This window comes from Clarias gariepinus, chromosome 22, assembly GCF_024256425.1.
Source record: "Clarias gariepinus isolate MV-2021 ecotype Netherlands chromosome 22, CGAR_prim_01v2, whole genome shotgun sequence".
Taxonomy (NCBI): domain Eukaryota; kingdom Metazoa; phylum Chordata; class Actinopteri; order Siluriformes; family Clariidae; genus Clarias; species Clarias gariepinus.
Window position 1 is genome coordinate 5,670,383 of NC_071121.1, and position 13,431 is coordinate 5,683,813.

The 13,431-nt window shown below is 37.1% G+C and overlaps 1 protein-coding gene across 1 annotated transcript in view; it reads left to right on the forward strand.

Moving 5' to 3' along the window:
* The window catches only part of phip (pleckstrin homology domain interacting protein), a 63,262-nt gene that overhangs the window by 24,720 nt on the left and 25,111 nt on the right, over nt 1-13,431 (forward strand). Inside the window, exons 11-15 of the mRNA XM_053482375.1 lie at nt 1,769-1,869; nt 1,976-2,016; nt 4,599-4,697; nt 6,017-6,173; nt 13,049-13,183. Coding sequence (XP_053338350.1) covers nt 1,769-1,869; nt 1,976-2,016; nt 4,599-4,697; nt 6,017-6,173; nt 13,049-13,183 — 533 coding nt within the window. The remainder of the gene's footprint in view (nt 1-1,768; nt 1,870-1,975; nt 2,017-4,598; nt 4,698-6,016; nt 6,174-13,048; nt 13,184-13,431) is intronic.

Consider the following 13,431-nt stretch of genomic DNA (forward strand, 5'->3'; position numbering starts at 1 on the left):
TTATTAAAACATGAAGGTTTAGTGCTGAACCATCAACTCTGTGGAAGAAATGTGGTCAAAAAAAAGAAAAAAATCATTAGAGATCTTGTAAATACTGGGTGAAGTTGCATCATAAAATTGAACAGTTGAAGTATGAAATATTTAATAGTGAAACTAAGAGCATTTCCACACACACACACACACGCACACACACACACACACACTGTAATGTGTGGTCATGAGGAATCTACTTGTTAGTGAGACTAATCAGAAAAAAAAGGCTTCAGTTTGCTAGGGAGCATAAAAATTGGACTTTAAAACAGATGAAGCGATGCACACATCATGCATAGTGTCCACTGTACAAGCCTCTGGAGGTAGTGTTATCTTCTGGGGTTGCTTAAGTTGCTCAGGTCTAGACTCAGCAATGTTATGTGGCAATAAAATGAAGTCAGCTGACGACCTGAATGTACTGAATTACCAGGTTATCAGATCTATGCAGTTTTACTTTCCTGATAACACAGGCAGACATATTCCAGAAATTAAATTGTGTAAGAGTGGTTCTGGGAGCATGAGGAATTAGTTCCACACATGAACTGGACACCACATTGTGCGCCACTGCCAAAACTAAAGGCGCTCGAACGAAATATTAGAGAGTGCAAAATTTTTTGGCCAGGCAATTTTTAAGAATTTGGAGTAAGACAGACTTTTATTTCATTGTGTTGTCACGTGTCCAATCATCACACAGTCTCTTATTGCAGATTTAAATTTGCTTCGTTCAGCCCTGGCCTTACTTATACTATATTGAAGTATCAATTGATTGATTAATTGATTAAAACAAATCTGACCAATGAAGTTAGCAACATCAGTATTCTTTAATCTTATTTAACAACTCAATTATCAAATCCAGATTTTTTTAAACATTAAAAAACTATTTTAAAAAATCTAAAAAATCAAAATTAAATTTTAATATAAATGCGTGATTTTTAAACTCGGGGTTGAATTGTAAAATGTAAATTTTGGACCACTGAAGTGAAACTGAGACTTGAGATTTAAATTGGTTTATTCAAAACAAATACTTCTAATAATTTAGGGTCACTACAGTTTACAGGTTTAAACACAGACTGTGTTGCTACTTCACAAGATAAATTGATTATTTAACGGTGAGATTCAAAGCCTGGTTTTTAAAGTCATTTATTTCTGTACTGTGCATTTAGTGGTGTTTAAATTTCATTAACAATTCAGTAGCATTTAAACAACTTAAGTCTTATATTTGTTTTGCATGCAAGTAAAACATGATGCAGTGCAGCAAAAGTTATGAAAAGTCCCTTCCCATGTTGGTATAAATAGCATTTTTGTACCAGAGAGGGCAAAATTTCTTTACATTTTAATGTTTATGAATAGTTTTAATTTCATGTGGGTGTTTCCTTTATTTTATTTTCATGGTTAGTGAATCAGTTCTGTTCATGGTTTTAATATGAACACGATCGGACACAGATGTACCGGATACACGATTTCCTCTGGATAAGTAAATTCGTTATATCAGAGTTATATAATTCTCATTTGTATGTGCAAGGCATATTGATACTTATATAAAGCTCTATGCAAGTGACCTGAAGGTTGTGAGTTCAATATGTAAGCCACTGAAGGACCTTCAGCTGCTAAGCTTCATGCTTGGACTGGATTTTGCCTCACTTATGAGTTGCTTTGCATTACGTGTCAGCTAATGGATTAAATGTAATGTAATGTAATATAACAAAATCTAAATATAGTAATAACTCCTGTGTTTCAGGTGGAATGTTTTTGGCCACAGGCAGCACTGATCACATTATCAGAGTTTACTACTTTGGTGGAGATCAGCCAGAGAAGATAGCCGAGCTGGAGTCGCACACTGTGAGTGTAGTCTATGTGTGTGTGTGTGTTTGAAATAAAGACACTGTTTTTTTTTTTTACAGACTGGTTGTAATGCTCTCTTCATGTTTGGATCACTCTTTTGCAGGATAAAGTCGACAGCATCCAGTTCTCACATGGAGGAGACAGGTGAGATGAGTGTGTGTCTCAGTGTGAGTGTGACTGTGTGTGTGGGCATGTCTGTGTTAACTGTTAAAGGAATTTGAGCTCTGATTAAAATCACCGACAGGCTCTGATGTCACGAACTGATGTCAGCAAAAAGAAGCGAAAGAAAGACATTCAAAGCCTCATGCCAACACCTACACAAGCACATGTGTGGTTTTAAATAACCGCGTACTCAAACCCACACATCTAGACACGCATGAGCATTTACAGTGCTCCCCTTGTGAATTTTCCGTAAAGCACAATGCAAATGAGATCCTATTTCTCTCCGAGGATCTCTGTGTATTTCCCTCTGTCACATTCATTTTAATGAGGGGAAGTCTGCCAGAGGGGGAAGCTGAGAAAAACAGAACGAGGGATGAGGGCAGAGTGGGAGAGGTATAAACACCGCACAGGGGTATTATAAATAAATAGACTTACTTGCCTAAGGATTGTTTTTAAGAAGGCAAGGAGGAGTTGGTACAAAATAACTTGAAGGAAGTAAGGGAAAGGTGGAGCCGAACAAAAAGCTCCTTATTCGTCTTCTAGGAGTCAGTAAATTAATGAAAATGCTATGTTCCTGGAAAAGGAATAAGCCAAACAATAGCAGAATGTGGAAATATTATATGCACATTGTGGTGAAAGTCTGAGCTTGGAATGATTTTTTTGAGCATTTGAGCTACAAAATGAGAAAAAAAAAAACTTGGACACACGGTTTAAGCCCAGTTACCACTTTCAAAGTTTTTGCTACGAATCACTACAGTTTAAAAACCGTGACTTGCCGTGCCTCCGACACCATCTCATGTCATTAACTGTGGCGTTGTAACAAAGCACCAAGGCAGAGCTAAGTCGAAATACGGTGGTGCTACCGTATGATTTGATTTGATAAATCCACAGATAACGTATATATATATACATACACACCCAGGATTGAAAAAAAGGATTGAAATATTTCAGTTTATGTAATGAATTTAAATTAGGGTATTTCAAATTCATTACATGGAAACTGAAATATAATTTCAATACTTTATTTTTATTTTTATGATGATTATAGCTTACAGCTCATGAAAAACAAAAATCCAGTATTTAAAAATTTTAGAATGTTTCCTACGATACAGAATTTCTGAAAATTTATATTTACTTATGCACTTGATACCTAATTTGGAGCTTCTTTAGCACAACTTAGTGCATCAATTCGGCATTGCATAGGGGCGATCAGTCTGTAACACTGCTGAGGCATTACTGAAGACCAGGTTGCTCTGATAGCAGCCTTCAGCTCGTCTGTATTGTTGGGTCCGGTGTTTCCCATCTTCCTCTTAAACATTATGCTATAGACTCTGTAGGGAGTCCGGTCAGGCAAGTTTTTTGGCCAATCAAACACAGTAATATCATGACCAGCAAACCAGTTAGTTGTCGTTTTGGCACTGTGAGTAGGTGCTAAGTCCTGCTGGAAAGGACATCGGTATCTTCATAAAGCTTCTCAGTAGAATTTGGTAGACGGCTTCTTTAACTTTAAACTTGATAAAACAGTGGACCATGACCAGCAGATGACATGGAACCACTTTACACATTTCACACTGGGCTTCGAGCAACCTGGATTTTCTGCCTCTCAGAGTTGCTTGATAGTAGGAATGCAACAGTTGTAGCCCCTTTCCTGAAGACATCTGTGAAAAAGATTATCAATAAAAAATAAATTAAGGAATAAAATAAGAAATAAAAATATAGAAATATATATGCTATGAATTACAATTTTGTAACAATTGATCCCAATGTCCTCATGAACGGTACTGGTTTTACATCACAGTTTACAAAAATTACAGAAGAAATATTGAAGTTGACCCACCAGCGATATCTTCCTGACACTTAAACCGCCTTGCTGTCACATAATATTGCCTCTTAACGGCTGCCTACAATTTGCCTGTGAAGGGCCATAAATGATTATGGGTAGCTTACGGAAACAAACCCACGTTACACCTACATATCATAAAAATGCCTAGCCCCTGCCAGCAAGCAGCCGATCGCTATGGGTCACCCCGCACCCACCCATAAGCCATGATCTTAACTTACATCTATCCATGTCTAATTATGATTTGTTAAATTGTATGGATCTGTAGGAAAAGCTGTAAAAGTGGAAAGTGTGCTGTAATCAATCAGAGATATTACTTTAGCTTGAGCGGTGACTTTTTCATGGAAAACCTCTGAGCACCACTTGCTTAATGTGAGCCTCGATTCTTAAACAGATCTGCAAACAGTTCAGGAAACTTTTTTTATCTGCATGGAGGAGACAGCATCTTAATCCAAGACATTCTTCATGTCACACGGTGAATTTTATAAGGATCAAATTATGTTGTTAAAGTTAGCTGTAAACAGATGAGAGCTTGGTCAGCGTATCCTTTAAAGCAGAACTGCTTTTACTCTTTGCATACATTAGCATGCATTGGAAATGGACCGTCTAGCTAAATATCAGTGACTAAGAAAACATTACTGTGGGTAATAACACAACCTCCGGAGTGTTCTATTAAGCGATGCGAATCCAGACTAGTTTACACGTTCATGGTGTGTATGTGCAGGTTTGTGAGTGGGAGTAGAGACGGGACAGCGCGGATATGGCAGCTGCAGCAACAGGACTGGAGAAGCATCCTGCTGGACATGGCCACTAAACTGCCAGGGTAACACACATCTCCATACACATCTCCGTTATTATTCAATGTTTGTTTTTACATGATTTAATTCAATAAAATATTATAGCGTTGTAAGAAAATAAAGAACAACAGAGCGGTGTGGTGAAGCAGAACAGTCACTGTTACCTCCTCAATTGAATTTTCCAATTAAAGAATAAAATTAATTTATTTCTCCTTTCACTTATCACTTTGCCAGTACAGTGGCACCTCGGCATACGAACGCCCCACCTCACGGATTCTTTGACTAGAACTAAAATGTCTCAAGAAATTTGCCTTAACATACATAGCATTTTTGGTATGCGAGCAAACAAACCGCTTACGTTGCACGTACACCGGGGAGCCGTTCAAACTTGTTTGCGTCATTAAAAAACTAAGCAAAGCGAGATTGCATACTTTTTATGGTTGGGTTTTTAGCATTTTAAGATTTAGTGAAGACAAGAGGAATCATAAAAGAAGCTTAAGTCAGGTTTAATATCTATTTGTGTAAATTTTGTACATGTTTCTTAATGTTTTGATTGTTTTTATATACGTGAAAATATGATAAAAGCGTTTGAAATTGGTAATGTTTTTGGGTGGCTGGAACGGATTATCTGCATTAACATTATTTCCTATGGGAAAATGTGTTTCGCAATACCAAATTTTACTTCAAAGAACTCGCCTCCAGAACAGATTAAATTTGTATGCTGAGGTACAGCTATAGTTTTAATAGACTATAATATAATGTATATTTTATAATATAATAATTTGTGGAGATAAGGCGAAAAAGTTTATTCTTTTGTGTGGCAATTCATGTATCTTTTTTTTAAATAAATAAAAAATAAATATATATATATATATATTTTTTTTTTTTTATAAATAAAAAATAAATATATATATATATATATATATTTTTTTTATTGATATATGCTTGCATTTGAGATAGTAAAATGTTGCAGTTCTTTTATAATTCTCAAGTTCTACAAAATCTGAAAAAAAAAAGAAAATGCATACAATATATAGAATCGGGATATTTATAAAATCTGATATTTACAGAATTGCAATACAGATTGAATCAGCACATAGGTATTGGGATAATATCGTATCGGATAGTGTTTGGGGATTCCCATACCTAATTAGTAAACATATTTTGATGTTATTTGTAATTTTCTCGTGATGGTGAGTTTAAAAAAAAAAAGCTGTTAATTCCTTAGCTTTCTTTGTGTGTGGTGTATTTTATTCTTGTGGTTTAAAATCCCACCCCACAGATGGATTGACACTTTCTGTCATGTTTATTTTATCATCTTGTTGTTTTGTTTTTTATCTGTTAGGAAGTATAACCCTCCACCTCTGGAGGACAAAGTGACCAAACTCAAGGTCACCATGGTGGCTTGGAATCGCCATGACAACATGGTCATCACCGCCGCCAACAACCTGACCCTGAAAGTGTGGAACTCGTACACGGGCAACCTCATCCACATCCTCATGGTAAGAACGCCGCTTCAGTGTCAGCTTGTGTGATTAGTCGTTCCAGCGTCAGCTTTTTATCATCATCATCATCATCATCATTATCCATTAACCTTCATGTTCAGTCAGAATGACCCCTCGTGCTAGACGATGCTTCTGTAGGAGCGCATTAAACTGGCTCAGGTTGTATTAATGAACAGGAACATGTTTGTTATTACAGCAAAGTAGTACAGTCTTTTTATTTATTACTCCCAGTAATTCAGTTACTTGAATCAGACAGATCGTCCGTTGTGGCTGACTCAGTGTCTCTGCAATTATTTCAGCTATTTAGCAGATTTTCACTGAGAAAGAGGAGTGTTTTCATAGTATATCATCTAATTTAACCAGTCTAATTCTATTAGTGATTAAATAGTATTTAAAGGTGACTGGACAATCCTGAGACTCTGTCTGTTTGACTAGTTTCGGAAAAGCAGCTGCAAAACCAAGTATAAATATTTCACATTAGTGTATGGCTATAAATAAGACGATCATGAAACTGTGACAACAGAGTACTGCGGTGGGCCACAACAGGTTAGTGGTTAGCACCGTCGCTTCGCACCTCCAGGGTTGGGGGTTCAAATCTCATCTCCGGTCTGCGTGCATGAAGTTTGCGTGTTCTCGCAATGATTGATGGGTTTCCTTTCACAGTTCAAAGACAAACACGCAGTGTAGGTTGAATGGTGTTTCCACATAGCCCGTAGTGTGCAAGTGTGTGTGTGCGTATGTGTGTGACCTTGGACAGGGACAGTGATAGTATTGCTGTAACATTTAAACATATCTGTAACATTTCACTAGAGAAAAAAAAACTACGTAAAAGTAGGAAAAAGGAAACAAAAGACAAGGAGAGAGACTGTTCATCACACTGCCTCACCTGTCTAGTGGGACGGCTAAACTTGCATTTCCGAGCATGGCTTTTTAAAGAAAATGTCAGCGAGCGTGTTCGAAAGGACGTATCTCTTTTCAGCTTCGAATGATACTTAAGGAATAACACACTGTGGGTAGTGTTATTGGAATATAATCCATGACAGGGTGGTGTCAGTTTATACCTGAGGCATGACTGTATAACTGTGCAGAAGCAGCGGCAACACAAGAGGCATTGTTCACACACTCGCACAACTGCGTATCTTATTGTAGATCTATAGAATTAAACGTGACAGTGACTAGATGGTACGTCAGCACCAAAACATCCCAGTCCATCTGGTTCCCAATTCGAAATGTAAAACGTTTTAAACTGATTTCATCCACAGCAATATTGCACACACCCTCATCCTCTGGAGCTCTGGTTATCTTCCCTCTGTGATTTGAGACACAATACTGGTTTGTTTCAGAAAGGTAGACCGACAGGGAAATCTACCCATTTTATAGTTAAAGTTCTGTGCTTAGTGTTGCATGTCAGGATAGAGAAGAGACTAAAATTGCACATACACTCTGCATTTAAACGTGGCTTGTTTAAACAGTAGCATGAAACCTGTCATCATAATCAGAGCGATGGACGGATAAAATAAATAAATCAACAAGTGACCATGTAATAGCATGACCCCCGGTTCGGCAACCCCTGTATTTATTAATCAGCCAGGCTTTTATAAGCAAGGACTTTTTTTTTTTTTTGGTAAGTGGACCTTTACTTTAGTTGAATGGCTTCCGATTGGATGTTGAATGAATTTGTCTTGCCAAAAATAAAAAAGATAATACGGCTTATTGTGGTTGTGCAATGAATGAGATTTTATTTTTAATGATGATTTTTAAATTCTAAGGATTATATAAGGGCAATTCCATGCGAAGGTCATCCTTGGTCAACAATGGGGAAAAAAGTTGGCAATTACCAGAGGTGGAAAGTAATGAATTACGTTTACTCGCGTTACTGTAATTTATTATTTTTTTTGTGTACTTCTACTTTTTTCCCCTCGATTTTCTAACTAATTTAGTCGTATCCAATTCCTCCCGGTCACTAGAGGGCTCTCACATTAAGGCTACTACTACCACTCAGTCCGGAGGTTCTAAAGAAGACTATCACGTGTTTCCTCTGAAACATGTGATGCCAGCCGACCGCGTCTGTTCGAATTGCTCACTCACGCACCATTGGGGGCGGCGTAACACACTAAGAGGACAGCGCTATCTGCTCCTTCTGCTTGCGCAAGATCACAAACACTCCTGATTGATTGTAGAGCCGTGATTAATGTGGGAGCACTAAGTAACTCTCATCCCTCTCCTCGGCCAATCAGCTCTCTTTAGAGACCTCCGGCTGTGAGAGGTTACAGCGTCACTCTAAACAAACCCCTGGCCATATTTAAGCGACCACTTTGATTTCAAGCGCAAAAAAAAGCGACAGCTTTATTATGCAAAGGTGTTCCTTCAATTAAAAACAACTAGTTTAAAATTCATATACGTTTGTCATTTGTCAACTACACTAGAATCCCCCATCCCACCCCTGCTGTTATAAAAAGTAACTTAAAGTTAATTTTTAATGAGCTACTTTTTACTTTTACTTGAGTAGATTTTTTGACTGGTAACTTTACATGTACTTCAGTAAAATTTCACTGAAGTAACAGTACTTTTACTTGGAGTACAAAAGTTTATTACTCTTTCCACCTCTGGCAAATACGTACAGTGGCAAATACGTACTAAAATGCTCCATCTGCTTGTACTAAATAAACCGTTATTTAAGCACTAAAGTCTAATGCTTAGCATCAAAAATAACAAGTAGGCTGAAAAATTATGAAAAATACAAAGAAAAAGAAAGAAAAATTACTAGAGCGAAAAGGGCAAGGAAAATATATACGTGTTATCAATTATTCACAATTTAATAATTAATTATACTTAGGTTTTTTTTCCCCCTCATAATTACAGTCCATACTAATAAATAAATAAATATACTTGCTCACTGTTTCTTAAAAATCCATCTGGGAGAATGAGCCATTCGCAGTCGATTAACTAGTAGCAGACCATTCCCTCTCGCGTTTCCGCTCTTGCACCTGTTTATTCTTCTAGTGCGAGAGCGGTGTACTGAAAGGCAGTAAATGCAACCGATGCCAGCTGCCGTAAAAGAAACAAGAAGGGCGTATTGGCGAAAGGGTGAAAAGACTTCTTTTTTAAAACTCCAGGAGGATTAACTCGTTGACCTTAACCGGCACGGATCTGTGTCGGCAACATACTACCCAGCCATTGCATGCAGTGCCAGTCCCACGCCCGGATAAAATGGGTGGGTTGTGTCAGGTAGGGCATCCGGCGTAAAATCTGTGCCAAGGTTGTGTGCGGAGTGTATGGTTTGCTGTGGCGACCCCGTGATGGGAGCACCCGAAAGAAAACTTATTTAAAAAATCGAAATATTGTGTTAACGGTCGTAAGTATTTATTGTTTGTTGAACTCTGGTACAAGTGTAAAGTTTTCCGCAGTCATCTTCACAAAATTTAGAGCGTGTAGAAAACCTGTACAGAAAAGTGTGTAGAAAAGTCTGCTTATTTAATGGAACATCCATAGCTCTAATAAAACGCTAGATATTTTCATGAGGTATGTGATTATATGAATTTTGTGGATTTGTTTAAATTAATTTACTGCTACTAAGCTTGTCCAGCTTTTTTGCCAGTAGGAGTCCAAATGTCATATCCATAACACTGGAATTGCCTGAAAATAATAATAATCATAAAAAACAATTGAGATTAAACAATTATTGTGCCCCATTCCGTTTCACAATAATGTTCTCATTTTGTGTTATAGCCTAAACCCAGCACATCCATTTGCTTTACAGCGCTGTGCTTTCGACCCTCACTAAAAGCCCAAGCTCACTCTCAGCCAGCTGGGTTTTTTTCCTATTACTGTTTTAAATGTTTTAAATTCTATTTAGTTTAATTAAAGCATAACACTTGTAAAGTCAATAGGTTCATTTATACAGACCTTAATATTGAACTAATAATCAAAATAAGAGCTCGATTAGATTAAAACCACATCATGTGAGCACGGAACAGTCTGACCCGGTCTGGCCCGATCGGAACGAATTTTCAATCAGAGTAAAAGTGATGGTGTGTTAACCTTTTGATTATCCGTTTAGTAGGTCCTGTAAATATTAGCCATGGGAACGCCTGATCTGATTGTTTGTTTCTTGGTGAAATAAATATATTCTTCCTGTGCAGGTTTGGCCCAATTTTGCTTCCATTTATAGTCAGTGAACTCAACTCTCTCTCTGTTTATTTCAGATTTTCATTCACTGAATCTCTGGCTAATGAAGGGGCGCTGATTCGCTCACACTTCACACATAGTATAGCATCTAACTAATCATAGCTGAGACTGAATTCTTGTAACCTGTCGTAACGCAGATGCTGGAATTTATCAGAAAATATATAAAGACTAACCTATTCTTAAGGTTGGAGAAAAAAAATCTTCTTCTTCTGTAGTATTAACACACATGGCAGTTTGGGAATCTTAGCCTAATTTGTATGTTTTGGGATTATGGGAGGAAACCCGGAGGAAACACAACAAACACAGGGAGAACATTCAAACACCGAGGCAGGAATCGTATCCTGAACCCTGAAGATGTAAGGCAACAGTGCTAACCACTTTGCCACTGTGACGCATTTATCAGGTCTACTGTATATGTCCGTGTGAACAGTTATGCTGGAATTTTCTAATCAAAATGATTTCAAACATTTTGAAGAAATATTGTCCATGCAAATATAGCTCCTGGATAATCGTCTTAAATTATTAAATTTTATTTGTATAGCACTTTTAACATTTGTCATTATCGTAAAGCAGGTTTACACAGTCAAAAGTAATTACGGAAGTTTATATAAAATGTCAGTGTGTTATGAATCAAAATGATTAGATAGTCACTAATCATCATCAATGATCATCTTCTCGATTTTAACCAAATTTGAACCAAAATCAGCATTTTTGTCATAATTAAGCAGCCCTACAGCACGTTAGAACAAAACCAAGTCAGGTCTTACTACATGACTGGACAGTGCTCTTTTTCCCTATGATAAGCTGGTGAAGTTAATGTGTGCCTACAGTGCTGAATAAATTCCCTTAATGGAGTTTGATGTTAGTAGTTATCACTGTGCGTAAACCACACTGAAAGACAGCAGGTGCCTCCTACAAGTATTACATTATTATCTGTTCACCAACACCACATTATTACCTCTGGCTGCCAGGTCCACTTAAACCGGCAATAAAAATGAAAGTCACAGGCCATGGTTATAATCTGGACTAAACAGAATCAAGACCTGACATCATAAATTAAATGCTTGGGCTCATGGTTACATCCTGTATCCATGGATCACACCAATACAGTCTGCGATTATGTTTTTATCGTGTCAGCACACTACAGAGTCATAAGTGTACAGCTCAGATCAGCAGTAAGACACCTGCACATCTCTGTAAGGGTGAAATATGATCACTTGGGCATGGTGTAGCCGGGGATTTTGGCAAACACACCACAATCTGTTTTTATGGACTTGCGTTTGAGCTTTTTAATCCTTAAATTGATCTCATTTAACAGTAATTTACATTTCAGATTTTTAATAAACAGAGGTGTGTATAGACAAGGAGAAGATTTGAGAGTGATGTAATATGAGGATACTTAAGATCTTTTCATCAAGCAGGACACAATCTGATATTTAATTTGTCAGTAGTTTGCTTAAATCAAGATGAATGTCTGTCTAAAATTTTAGGCAAAAAAAGGAAACCAGAATCAGAAACCCACACTAAAATGGCAAAACCTTATAAATCAATGTGATCTCGTATAAATACACTGAAGGAGATGAGGGTTAACAGGAAGCAGGTGAGTTTCAGAAAAAAAAAGATAAAGAGAGGGAGCGCGAGAGCGAGAGAGAAAACCTGGACTGGATTGTGGTGATAAGGTTCTACTGTGATTGTTTTAGAACTTTGGTTGCATTCCTTAAAATTCCTATCGCAGTGTGACAAACATTTCAAACATGTGAATGGTGCAGTTAGAGCTGCGTGATTAATCGTTATTATCGATTAATTCGAATTTATGGTTTAAGTCAATGTTGAAAAATTATTATTATTTTTTTTTACAATTTCACTTTGGTATGGCACCGCGAGCTTCCGTAGTTCTGCCTCGATGGAAGGATATTTCTGATGTTGTGTCGTGTTATATCGCTAAAGACAATATGCATTGTAACATGCCACAGGGCACGTCTCAAGCCTGCTGCAGTGCACAGTTCAATTCAATTCAATTTTATTTTATTTATATAGCGCTTTTAACAAAGGTCATTGTCAGCTTCACAAAAATGAAAGAAATTCATAAAATAATAAATAATAATAATAATAATTAAACATAATAATAATAAATTGTGTATGTGTGAGAAAAATGTGTCTAGATAATAATGAGATGAATGAATGAAACGTCTCTGATGAGCAAGCTAAGGGTGACGGCGACAGTGGCAAGGAAAAACTCCCTGAGATATCAATAGGAAGAAACCTTGACAGGCTGGTGTTCCTTTGCTAAAAACATGTAAAATGCTGTCAGGCATTTGTTTTTATTTAGCATGTAAGTTGCGTGTGGTTTACACTTTATTAATCCCAAAAGGAGGTATGTACAGTATGTTGTACTGATAACTGTTTTTCTAAAATAACAAGAAACCCTGTTAGTGAAAGTAAGCTTGAACTTTTAGTCCAAATCTGCAGTTCATGTTTGGTTTTATTGTGTTGCTTAAACAAACAAAAAAAATCCTATACCCTCTAGTGTTTTATTTATTTTTATAAAATAAATGGAATTTTGTTTTAAAAAATCGGAGATTCAACCTATAAGGCATATCGCCCAGCTCTAGATGCAGTACGTTGCTCAGGTACAATTTTTTAAGTAAATATCCTATGACATTGTATGATTGTGCTGTTCTCAGGGCCACGAGGATGAGGTGTTCGTGTTGGAGCCACACCCCTTTGACCCCAGAGTGCTTTTCTCCGCTGGCCACGATGGCAACGCTATTGTATGGGATTTGGCACGAGGAGTAAAAATACGCTCGTACTTTAACATGGTAAGCACACTCTATTGTCGGCTTCTCTTTATACACCGCATTCTTGTTTCTTTTCTTTCCTTCCCTACCCTCTTATTATTCAGTATGTTCCAATGTTAAACATGTTAAATGTAAAGGTAGTATTTCCTGTATTCAGTTCAGGTTTTGGATATGTAGATGGAACACACTGTCTGGCCAAAAAAAAAAAAAATTTAACACACACTGATATTTTTTCTGGACCGCCTTAAGCATTGATTATTGCATGTTTT